Here is a 13,636-nt window from a genome sequence, read left to right on the forward strand (position 1 = left end):
AAAGGAATAACAGTCGACATTTTGAGCCAAAACTCTTCATCAGGACTCCTGATGTGATGCAACCAGTCAGTGTCCTAATGTAGCGTTTTGGCCCAAAACATCAACTCTTCATGCCTTTCCATTAGATGCTGCCTAATCTGCTGAGTTCCTCCAGCATTTTGTGCTGTTACCCCACTAATAAGTACTTTGTGAAGGCAGCTCTGCTGCAGTGAGTTAATGTGTCTGACCAGTGAGCAGGAGGGTGTTTGGGGCCTCCAGGGAGTGGTAACACCTCTGGTGAAGAGGCTTGTGAGTGAGCTGCCCTAGAATGGACACAACCTTTGGGCCCCACCAGACACTCACCTCTCACTCATGGCTCTAAGTACCCCACACCGCAGTACACTGCTTTGACAGGGGGATCTAAATCAGGTAAAAGTCAGGAAGCCTCATACCCTGGTGAGACAGGGGTATGTCTGTCCTAGCTTGTGAAGTCAGCTCCAGCGAACAGGGTAGATGATTTCAACAGTGAAATGCAATGGCCAGGAAGTTGGTGCAGCAAAGCTTCGTGGAGAGCGAAGGGCATGGCGAGGCACAGAAGACATCATGGTCACCCACTGTAACCAAGGAAGACCCCAGTTTATAATGACTAGTCGTACCACTGGACTCATACTTCCAAAGGTGAGTGTGGAACTGCCCCAGGGCATTGGTTTTTTCACTTTAAAAACTCTCTTGCATAGGTCTCCTATCACTATTGGATACCATAAGATATAGGAGCATTTGGTCCATCAAATTTGCTCCGCCATTGACCATGGCTGATCCATTTCCACCCCCACCCCCACCACCCCCCCCAGCCACATTCTTCTGTCGTCTCCCCGTATCCCTTCATGCTCTGAGTAACTAAGAATCCATCAGCCTCTGGCTTAAACACACCCAATGGCTTCACCTCCACAGCCGCCTGTGGCAACAATACAACGGACAACCAACCCAGTGAACAGCGTACAAAAGAGAATAATACAGGCTTCTCGGTATTACACAGTTTGCACAGTCAGATGATCTGGTGAGATAGCTGCTACAGTAGCTTCAGCTCTCGAGAGTTAGGGAAAATAAATAACTCCTTTGCTTTCTCAACCCTGATTGTTATCAAGCAATATAGGCAAGTATGAGAGTGGGGCCGGCCGTGTTCCCCACAATGACACTCATTGCCAAGGCTCACCAGAGCTGACAGACCTGGCACATGTGAGCACTGAGAAGCCAAAATGCCAAAGAAAACTTACAGGTCATGACAGAAATTAAGATAGTAAATGGAATCCATCTGAAAGCTCTCCGACAATGGAGTTCCAGATTTATTACATTCTGTGTCTGAATTCAGCAAATTCTGTGGCAGCATTTCAAGTTCAAATTTATTGTCATTCAACCATTCACATGTATACCTCCAATCGAAACAACATTCCTCTGGACCAAGGTGCACAAGGCAGTGCGTGTAACTCACACGCACATACAACACATGAAGTAATATTACAACAAATAAATTAACACATAATAAGGTGCATTTATGACACAAGCTAAAAAGTAAACAGTATAATGATAATGACACTTCATTCATGATGAAAGCTGGTGGCTGGGAGTTCAGTAGTCTCACAGCCTGCGAGAAGGAACTATTCCCCATCCTAACAGTCCTTGGCCTAATGCTATGGTTCCTCCTGCCTGATGGTGGAGAGAGGGTCAAAGAGACTACCCTACAAGTGCACCACTCATTAATTACATTCTACCCATTACTGCACATTTATAATATTTTTGGTCATTTTGTGCATGTGTAGATTTAAAATTAAAATGCTATCACACTTCATGCTCTTCCAGCATAACACAAGAACATTAGCAAATGGAAGCATACATATTATCTGCAGACACTGACATTATACTCGCAAATTTCAACATTCTATGCATTATACCCAAAGCAAAACCAGGGAAACAATATCATTCTACATTTGTTCTTGAGTGTGAAAGCAGTTAAAAAGCCTCACATTTTGGTGAAATGCGAATCGTAATCTGCACAGCTATTTAAACATTAATGGCAGCCCAACTCAGCAGACGTACAATCTCAAACTGTATAAAGGAGCAAACATGTTACTAACACTTCATCTTCCCTAGAATATCAATATCTAATCAAGATAAAAGGACCACAGATTGAGAGCTTGTAGGTATCACAAGTACAACCATTCTGATTGAGCTGTGGTGGGGGGCGAACAATGGGATAATTCTCAAATGGGATGGAAAGTGAAGATAGTGAAGGAAAGTATATCGCCAACATCAAAAGAACTGAGTAAGGATACCGATGAGGCATATCTTGATATTTTTATTCATTACTATCCTTTGTACTTCGCCTGAATTGACTGAGAAAGGTAGGGCTGTTCTCTCTCAAGAGAAGGTGGACGAGAGATGATTTGGTACAAGTGTACAAGATGATAAGAGGCATCGATCAAGTGGACAGCCAAAGACTTCTTCTCAAGGCTAACACAAGGGACATAATTTTAAGATGATTGAAAGAAAGTATACAGGGGATGTCAGAGGTATTTTTTTTTTTACACAGAGAGTGTTGGGTACATGGAACACCCTGCCAGTGGTGGTGGTAGAGTCAGATACATTAGGGACATTTAAGAAACTTTTAAATAGGCACTTGGATGATGGGAAAATGGTGGGCTATGAGGACGAATCTTAAGAGTAGATTAAAAGGTTGGCGCAAGATTAGGGGCCTGTACTCGTCTGTAGTGCTTTATATTATTAACAACTTCTGTTCTTTGTTTTTTAGGTTCTGATTCAACTTCCAAAACACCACATTTCTAATATTCATCTGTATACCGCCTGTAATCTCAGACTGTAAAGACTGGACGTAAATAACTGGACAAATAGCTGGGAAACACGCTTCACATTAGCAATGTTACGATTCTTTCATGAACACACACACACACCGCTTCAGGACGTACCTACGAGTCGAGAGTTCATGAACGAGGATGTAGAAAGGTTGTCATGCGATCCAAGCTCCCTGTTGGTCACTTGTTCATAGTGTACTCCATCCGCGTAGTTCTACAAGACAGCGTAATACACATTACAGTGAGTTGGCATCATAAGAGCATTAGATAAAAAAATTAGAATTAGGCCATTCGGCCCATTGAGTTTCCTCAACCATTCCATCATGGCTGACTTATCATCCCTCTCAGCCCCATTCTCCTGCCTTCTCCCCATAATATTTGATGCCCTTACTAATCAAGAACCTATCAAACTCTGTGTTAAATATACCCAATGACTGACTTGTCATCTGAAGATAGCTGTGGTAATGAATTAAGCAAATACAGAAAGAGAAAAAGAAATAATAATAATAATAATAATAATAATAATAATGATAATAAATAAGCAATAGATATTGAGAATGTGTGATAAAGCATCTGTGAAAGTGAGTCCAAAGGTTATAGGATCAGTTTAGTAATGGGGCAAGTGAAGTTATTCCCCCCACCCCCACCCCCCCCCCCCCCCCCCCCGGTTCAAGAGACTAATGGTTGAGAGGTAATAACTATTCCTGAACCTAGCGGTGTGACTTCTGAGGCTCCAGTACCATCTTACTGATGACAGCATGACCTAGGTGGTGGGGGCCCCTGATGATGGACAATACTTGGTGTAGATATACTCAATGCTGGGGAGGGCTTTGCCCATGATAAATTGGGCTGTATCCGTTACTTTTTGTAGGATTTTCCATTCAAGGACTTTGGTGTTTCCATACAAGGCCCTGACGCAGCTGCCCGATATACTGTTCACCACACATCTGTAGAAGTTAGTCAAAGATTTAGATGTCACACCAAATCTTCGCAAACTTCTAAGGAAGTAGAGGTGCGGCAGTGTTTCCTTCGTAATTGCACTTACAGGCTGGACCCAGGACAGTTCAGATCAGTCATGCCCTTACTGAATGGCGGAGCAGGCACAAAGGGCCAGATGGCTGACTCCTGCTTCAACTTCTTAAGTTCTTATTTAGCTTTTTATACTTGGCATCAAGAGAACTTTATACTTAATGTTAGCATGCTCGTAGGGTGTTAAAACACCTGAACGGGAGAGCATTTGGTGCCTCTCCAAGAGAAATAGGAGGAAAAGCAACAAAGGAGCTGCCAGATCAGTAATGATGCTTTCCGCTTGTTGATCTGTGCGGACCATCTGGAGCAGAGCAAATAGTTTGCATCCAGATGTAGAAGTTGTAATTTGCAATTTTGAAACAACTGTATATATGCACAGATTACTTAATCAGCAATCTTTCTCTGCCAATTTTTCTCCCCATCCTGAGATAAAAATCTATAGACTTTCTGCTGAGATGTGATTCCACATGTGCTCCTTAACTTTAAACACGTCGTCATTGTTAATAAGTCACGATAGAGGTTTTTATGATTTAGCAACATCAAGCTTCGCAGATTAATACAATCCTGTCCATGGCCAATGCATATCCCAGTGGGGTCATCAAGTAGCAATCAGGAAGAGAAACACAGGCCAGCTTTCCCTTCCTTAGTTCAGGAATTCCAAGGTCAATCATCATTCCTGCCAGACAAGGGACTCACTAGCACCGGATGCTGTCAGGCAAACACATCTGTAGAAATGTCACCAGCTCGCAACGCTGAAGCTGAAAAACTTTACGCTAAAGGGGAAATGGTGGACTGTTCAACACTTCAGGGAACAAGAACAGTTCATCTCAGAGTCTGGAATGATAAACACACCAAAAATATAACAGGCAAGAGAGAAAGGCACATCAGAATCAGAATCAGAAACAGGTTTAATATCACTGGCACATGTTGTGATATTTGTTGTCCTGCAGCAGCAGCACATTGCAATACCTAATAACAAAATATACTTTTAAAAATTTGGATTAGATGAGCAGCATCCGCTGAACTCTCGCTGGTCCTTGAAATTAATTAAGTATTGCAAAAAGAGAACAAAAAAGGGAAAATACTCAGGTAATGCACATGGGTTCATTATTCATGCAGGAATCTGATGGTGTTGGGGAAGAAGCTGTTTCTAAGGGTCTCGGCCCGAAATGTCGACAGTGCTTCTCCCTATAGATGCTGCCTGGCCTGCTGTGTTCCACCAGCATTTTGTGTGTGTTGTTGTTTGAATTTCCAGCATCTGCAGATTTCCTCGTGTTTGCTCCTGAAACATTGAGTGTGTTTATTCAGACTCCTGTACCTCCTCCCTGATGGTAGCAAATGGGTGATGGGGGTCCCTACTCATTGATGCTGCCTCGTCTAAGGTTTTGCCTTTTTCAATCCTCAATGCTGGGGAGGCTGGTGCCCATTAGGGTCTTTTACAAAGATTCTGCCTGGATTAGAGGACATGTGCTATAGGGAGAGGTTGGACAAACTCGGGCTGTTTTCTCCGGAACAGCAGAGGCTGAGGGGAAATTTGATAGAGGTTTATAAGATTATGAGAAGCAGAGATAAAGAAGACAGTATTTTTTTTACCAAGGTTGAAATGTCTGAGAGGGGGTAACGGCATGTTTTTACACAGAGAGTGGTGGGTGCCCAGAATACACTGCCTGGGGTGGTGGTAGAGACAGACTTTTAAGAGTTCAAAGTAAAATTTATTATCAGAGTACATACATGTCACCACATACAACACAAACAGGAGAATAACTGCAGACGCTGGAAACCCAAACAACATACACAAAATGCTGGAGGAACTTTGCAGTCCTGATGAAGGGTCTCAGCCGGGAACATCAACTGTTTACTCTTTTCCACAGATGCTGCCTGGCCTGCTGAGTTCCCCCAGCATTTTGTGTGCCTTGTTGACCACATACAGGTAACCCCCTCTTTTCAAATGTTCGCTTTACAACATTTTGCTTTTACGAAAGACCTACATTAGTACCTGTTTTCGCTAACCAAAAGAGGATTTTCACTTTTACGAAAAAGGGCGCCTGCTTTAAACTTGTGTTTACTCCGAGAAAGACTACCATGACCGTGAAGCCTTGCGCGGGCAGGTGTGTGCGATTGTGCGTACGTGCCGATTTTTTTCTACAGATCGGTTTTGGCTCAATCTTCCCGATTCTGGTAAGTGAAACTACACTGTACATACATTATTTCTATTTTATATAGGCTGTATATTTATCATATCATTCCTGCTTTTACTATATGTTCATGTTATTTTAGGTCTAATGCGTTATTTGGTTTGATTTGACAATAGACAATAGGTGCAGGAGTAGGCCATTCGGCTCTTCGAGCCAGCACCACCATTCAATGCGATCATGGCTGATCATCCACAATGCTCTGTTCCTGCCTTCTCCCCATATCACTTGACTCCCCTATCTTTAAGAGCTCTATCTAACTCTTTCTTGAAAGCATCCAGAGAATTGGCCTCCACTGCCTTCTGAGGCAGAGCATTCCATAGATCCACAACTCTCTGGGTGAAAAAGTTTTCCCTCAACTCTGTTCTAAATAGCCTACCCCTTATTCTTAAACCGTGGCCTCTGGTTCTGGACTCCCCCAACATCGGGAACATTTTTCCTGCCTCTAGCGTGTCCAATCCCTTAATAATCTTATATGTTTCAATCAGATCCCCTCTCATCCTTCTAAATTCCAGTGGTAGGTTATTTTTTGGGTCTGGGAACACTCAAAAATTTTTCCCATATAAATGAATGGTAATTGCTTCTTCGCTTCACTCCATTTCGGCTTACGAAAGGTTTCATAGGAACGCTCTACTTTCGGTTAGCAGGGGAATACCTGTACAACCCTGAGATTCTTTTTCTGCAGGCATACTTAGCAAATCTATAGTGCATAAACTGTAAACAGGATCTTAAACTGTAAACGCAAATGCAAATAGCAATAAATGACGAGCATGAAAGAACAAGACAAAAGACTCCGTAAATGAGTGAGACATAGGCACATAAATGTGAGAAAAATGTAAGAGTATGGGCATTGTGTAGGCAGACGTGATTAGTGTAGATGGCCATTTGATTACAAATTTAATTGCTTCATTGGGTCTGCTCCAATGCTACACTATTCTATTTTTTAACTCCCTCACAGAGACCTCAGAGAGAAGTAGAGATTAGGGGGTGAAAGGAAAGTTAAAAACCAAAGCAACACATAACACAATTGGCAGCTTATTTCCTCTGGGGGTTAAATGAGGGGTCAAAGCAAAGCTTTTGAAAAAATAGCTATCAAAGTCACCAGAAAACAGGACACAAGGGGAGTGCTGGGTGAAAATTTCCAGTTCTACTGATCATGAAATTGACAGGTCTATCTGCGTGGAGAACAATACCCCTAGTGCTACATAGAGATAAACCCATGTCCACCAGATCTGCGCCTCAGTGTTTCTCTTATGATAACTCTGTTCCTCAGGACCCTACCCCAGTGTTAGTCGAAGACACACTCCACAAACCCACCCTTTGGACAGAATGTACTATTGAGTTCAGAAGCTTCATTCGAGCTCCTACCGGTAAACCACTGGTGTTCCAGCGCCAGGATTACTGGCTAGTTCGGCAAAATGTTGATTATTGGCCTTGAGGTTCTTGATTAGTCAGGGCATCAGTGATTATGGGGAGGAGACAGGAAAATGAGGTTGAGAGGTATAATAAATTAGCTATGATGGAATGGCAGAGCAACTCGAAGGGCTGAATGGCCTAATTCTGCTCCTACTGTATGTCATATGGTCTGGCTTGCTCTCCATCCAAATATACTCAAGCACACCACACCTTCATCCCAAAATAAAAGAACAATTGCACATTTATAGCCATTTTAAATTCAGAAATGTATGTTTTTTTAATTAACAAAACTATCAGGTAAGATGAATGGAAAAGTAATTTTAGCCTCAGATTATCATGGTGATGAATTTGCACTGAATACCTTCTAGGGGCTGGATGAACATTTCAAAGATTCAATAACTGGGACACACCACCCTGGACACAGTTCCCCAGATACAATCTAAAGCTTCAGACAACCATGGGACTATTTAATTATTTTTGTACGGCATCACTCTTGGGATAAATGCTTCATGTTAAATGGCTTTAACATGAAAGGACATGGGACATGGTTTTAAGGTGATTGGAGGAAAGTACAAGGGAGGTTGTCTATGGTAGGATTTTTGTTTACACAAAGAATGTTGGTGTACGAAACACGTTCACAGGGGTGGTGACAGAGGCAGGTACATTGCGGGCATTGAAAAAAGTTTTAAGATAGGCACATGGATGATAGAAAAATGGAGGGCAGGGTAGAAGGGAAGGATAAAAAGTTTAAAAGTACGGTAGTCCAAAAGGTTGGTACAACATTATTTACTGAATAGTCTGTACTAAGCTGAGATGATCCACGTATACTAAATCAGGGGTTCCTAACCTTTTTTCATGCCATATATCTCTACCTTTAACTGAGTGGAACCCCTGCTAACGACCAGATGATGAATTATTGGAGTGGGGAGAAACCCTCAATAATATCTAATTATGATCAAACAGGTTAAAAGGTCAGCACGAGATTGTGGGCTGAAGGGCCTGTACTATTCTGTAATGTTCTGTGTTTTATGTTAGTACTTTACCTTTTATACCTGTGAATTAGCTCTTGGGGATGTGTATATACAGATACAATAATTCCTTTATCTGTTCACACCTTTCTGTCATATGTCATTCAGAACATATTCTGTGTTCAGCCTCACTGGGTTTTGCTCATAGCTTGTACATTTCTCACCTTTAAGTACTTAACTTTCCTTTTAAAGAATTCATGGCAGCGGCTTACAGCGTTATTTCTTTACAAGTGGAGCATCCCAGACAGCGGCAATTTCCTCGTGTTTGCGTAAAAGATCTCACCACCCTTTGGGAATGTTTCCGAATGATTTTAATTCCATCACCTCTTGTTATTGACCTAATGACAAGGGACAAACCTCTTTCACCATCGACTTTCATGTTCCTGGGTGTCAACATCCCTGAGGATCTATCCTGGTCCCAACATATCGATGCAGTTACAAAGAAGGCACAACAGTGGCTGTATGTGGCTTCTGTTTGAGAAGATTTGCTCGCAAATTTCTACAGATGTACCGTAGAGAGCATTCTAACTGGTTGCATCACTGTCTGGCATGGAGGGGCCACTGCCCAGGATCAAAATAAGCTGCAGAAAGCTGTGAACTCAGTCAACTCCATCATGGACACGAGCTTCCCCAGCATCCAGGACATTTTCAAGGAGCAATACCTCAAAAAGGCGACATCCATCATTAAGGTCCCCATCGCCCATCACATTCTCTCTTCTCATTACTAACATTAGGGAGGAGTTACAGCAGCCAGAACATACACACTCAGTGGTTCAGGAATAGCTCCTTCCCCTCTGTTGTCCGATTTCTGAATGGACATTGAACGCATGAACATCACCTGACTACAGAACTTATTATTTTCTCCTTATGTACCGCTTACTTAATTTAACTTTTGATATATACTTCATACTGTAGTTTACAGGTTTGATTATGTATTGCAACATACTACTGCTGTATAAAAACAAATTTCATGACATAGGCCAGTAATATTAAACCTGATTCTGGAAACCTGTCAATACATCGAAAACACCTATTAGACAATCACTTAACCACCTCAGATCCAAATAGTCTGAATGTCTGCAAGCTCTCTTCATCTTCCTCAGTAACAAAATGGCAAAAGAATATGTATTTTCAGAAGCACATTTCAAAGATCTTTATTTTTTTACCCGAAGTACAATATAAAGAACTCTCAATATGCCAAGACCCAGTCAATTACTTGTAACGTTCTGCCATGTTTATAGTCTATTCAGTATTAAATCTGGAATTCTAAATGCATTTTAACCACCTTACCAACTTGCCTCGGCAACTTTAAGAAGTTTGTTAAGTAGATACCAAAATCCACTCTGATCATCTAAGCTTTTCAAAATTGTGCCGTGTATACTGTCTTTCCATTTTCTGCTTGCAGAGGGCATCACGACACAATTCTCTGCTTTAATTCCATCTGCCATTTTTACGGCGCTCTCCATGTCACTCTGAGATGTATATTTACCTGATCGTGAATTACTTTGGCAAATATTGAACTGCCTTCAAACTTTGTAAAGCCACCTCCTTTTACAAAGCCTACACTTATTGCAAAAGGAGTAATGGATCCAAAGTGACCTTTGGTGAACTTCATCATCCAGCACCTCTTTTAATTAATCCCATGGGTTTCCAGTCTCTTAGTAAAAATTCACTGTAGGAATTTAAAGAATGCCTTCAGAGCTTTGTTATACAAATTACCACTTTGAAAGGCCTAGGCAGACTGGACATGGAGAGGATGCTTCCTATAGTGGGAGAGTCTAGGACCAGAGGGTACATCCTCAGAATACACATCCATTTAGAACAGAGATGAGGAAGAACTTCTTTAGCCAGAGGGTGATAAATCAGTAGAATTCACTGCAACAGATGGCTGTGGAGGCCAAATCATCAGGTATACTTAAAGTGGAGGTTGTAGGGTTCTAGATTTGTAAGGGTGTCAAAAGATACAGGGAGAAGGCAGAAGAATTGGGTTGAGAAGGAAAATAAATTAGATATGAATGAATGGTGGAACAGACTCAACGGGCTGAATGGTCATATTTTGTTCTGAGGTCTTATGGTCAAATAATCACAGAATTGGGAAAAATCACTGCCCAAGAAGTTTATTTCTATTTCCACTCACCAGAGATGCTGACAAATAATGTTGGGAGCATTTTTAATACTCCTTATTTTTATTTCTGATCTCCAATATGTGCAGAATATGGCATAATCCTTCAGACAATTGCAACTGGGGGGGGGGGGGAGGATGTAGCTGTCTTGGAAAAATAATTGTGTGGCAGCTTTGGAGTTTAAACATTTAAAACAAAAATGAAGACTGGGGTGATTTGGTAGACATTTTGGGGGTGAAATGGTAGCGTAATGGTTAGCACAACCCTTTACAGTACCAGAGACATGGGTTCAATTCCCGCGGCTGCCTGTAAGGAGTTTGCACCTTCTCCCCATAAACATGTGGGTTTCCTCCAGGTGCCTCGGTTTCCTCCTACAGTCCAAATATGTACGAGTTGGTAGGTTAACTTGTCATTGTAAATTTTCCCACGTCTAAACTAGGATTAAATAGGGGGTTGCTGGGCAGTGCAGCTTAAACAGGCTGGAAGGGCCTATTCCAGATGGTACCTTAATATGCATAAATAAATAAATAAATAAATAACCCACACCTATTTCAAAAAAATATGCTTAGCAAAACTGAATTTCTCGGGAGGTATCAAAAATGAAAACTACATATGGGGGATATGCCTGGAAATAATAGGTAAATCAAGCTATCATTATTGCTTGGAAAACTCACTGAAAACACTCACTTCAACAGTAATCTGTCAGTTTGGGCTTATAGTTTTGACATTGTTGTTCATGCATATCCTTCATTTCCACCACTGTCCAGTTGCCTGGACTGGCTTTTTGTTCTTGTCTATCCAAATGCAATCAGAAAATGAGTTGCCATATCCTCAACTCCAGCTCTTCCTTTGGTACCCCTGGTGTTACTGGTATAATCTGGAAAAATCTAACCTTGCTCCCTTTCATTTCCCTTCATAATTGCATAGGCATGCCAGTGGCCATACAGTCGCAAGAAAAAGTCTGTGAAATCTTTGTAGTTAACTGATTTTATGCATTAATTACTCATACAACAAGGTCTGATAGACAAACACAATCTGCCTGAACTAAAAAAGCACAAACAGTTATACTTCTTCTCATCAATACTGAGTACACCATTTAAACCATCACAGTCTAGGTTCAATATGTAAACCTTTTGGGCAATGCATTATACAAAAGCTATTTGGAGTCAGCTGTTTCAATCAACAATCGCTGAAGGAGGTGAAAGAGAACCCAAGGGTAACAGCAAAGGACCTGCAGAAATCTCTGGAACTTGCTAAAGTCTCTGTTCATGTGTGCACTATAAGGAAAACACTGAAGAAGAATGGTGTTCATGGAAGGACTCCGCAGAGAAAATCACTGCTCTCAAACATTGCTGCTAAAGACTACCTGAATATTCTACAACGCTTCTGGGACAATGTTCTGTGGACAGATGAGACAAAAGTTGAACTTCTTGGCAGAAAAAAGTTTGGAGGAAAAAGGGCACTGCACACCAACACCAAAACCTTATCCCAACTGTGAAGCATGGTGGAAGGAGCATCATGGTTTGGGGCTGCTTTGCTGCCTCAGGACATGGGCAACTTGCAATCGTTGAGGGATCAATGAATTCAAAATTGTATCAGGACATTTTACAGGAAAAGGTCAGGATAGCGGTCTGTCACTTAAAGTTTAATAGAAGTTAGATAATGCAACAAGAGTAAATCAACAACAAAGTAGTTTAAAAAGAAGAAAATTGTTTTTTTGGAATGGCCAAGCCAAAGTCCAGACTTTAACCCAATTGAGATGTTGTGGCATGACCTGAAGAGGGCTGTTCATGCAAGGTATCCCAAAAATATTGATAAACTGTTTCGTATGGAGGAAAGATCTAAAATTCATCTTTGCTATTCTGCAAGTCTGATCAGCATATACAGAAAATGTTTGGTGGAGGTTATTGCTGCTAAAGGAAGTTCTACCAGTTATTAAATGCAAGGGTTCACATACCTTTTCCAGCCTGGTCTGTGAATGATTAAACAATGTGTTGAATAAAGACACGAAAAGAACAATTGTTTGTGTGTGTTATTAGTTTAGGCAGATTGTGTTTGTCTATTATTGTGACTTAGATGAGGATCAGACCACATTTCATGAGTAATTAATGCAGAAAACCAGGTAATGGCAACTGTATTTCATTCAGAATGTGAAGAAATTTAGTTTGTCAGTAAAAGATTCCAGCAAATTTCTACAGATGAACCATGGAGAGCACTTTGACCGGTTGCATCTCAGTTTGACAGACAGACAGACATACTTTATTGATCCCGAGGGAAATTGGGTTTCGTTACAGCCGCACCAACCAAGAATAGTGAAGAAATATAGCAATATAAACCCATAAATAATTAAATAATAATAAGTTAATCATGCCAAGTGGAAATGTCCAGGACCAGCCTATTGGCTCAGGGTGTCTGACACTCCGAGGGAGGAGCTGTAAAGTTTGATGGCCACAGGTAGGAATGACTTCCTATGACGCTCAGTGTTACATCTCGGTGGAATGAGTCTCTGGCTGAATGTACTCCTGTGCCTAACCAGTACATTATGGAGTGGATGGGAGTCATTGTCCAAGATGGCATGCAACTTGGACAGCATCCTCTTTTCAGACACCACCGTCAGAGAGTCCAGTTCCAGACCAGTATGAAGGCTCCAGTGCAATTACTGAAAAAGTTGCAGAGGGTTGCAAACTTAGCCAGCTCCTTCATGAGCACTAGCCTCCCTACCATCGAGGACATCTTCAAAGGGCAATGCTTCAAGAAGGTGGCCTCCATCATTAAGAACCCTCACCATCCAGAACACAATCTCTTCTTATTACAACCATAAAGGAGGGAGGTACAGGCGCTTAAAGATACATTTTTCAGATTTTATGAACAGATTCTTCTCCTGCCAGCAGATTTTTGCATGGTCAGTGAACATGACCTCGTTATTATAATTATATAATTCTTATTATAATTTAAAGTAATGATAAGTGTTGCACTGCATTTCTGTGCAAAACAACAAATTT

General features: G+C 41.4%; 1 protein-coding gene across 10 annotated transcripts in view; it reads right to left on the minus strand.

Annotated features, from left to right (window-relative positions):
* LOC140737630 (transcription factor 4-like) overlaps positions 1-13,636 on the minus strand; it is a 653,305-nt gene that overhangs the window by 477,381 nt on the left and 162,288 nt on the right. For all 10 annotated transcript variants that reach the window (XM_073064119.1, XM_073064122.1, XM_073064118.1 and 7 more), the window contains one exon: positions 2,961-3,060. In XM_073064119.1, the coding sequence (XP_072920220.1) occupies positions 2,961-3,060 (100 nt within the window). The remainder of the gene's footprint in view (positions 1-2,960; positions 3,061-13,636) is intronic.

This window comes from Hemitrygon akajei, chromosome 13, assembly GCF_048418815.1.
Source record: "Hemitrygon akajei chromosome 13, sHemAka1.3, whole genome shotgun sequence".
NCBI lineage: Eukaryota > Metazoa > Chordata > Chondrichthyes > Myliobatiformes > Dasyatidae > Hemitrygon > Hemitrygon akajei.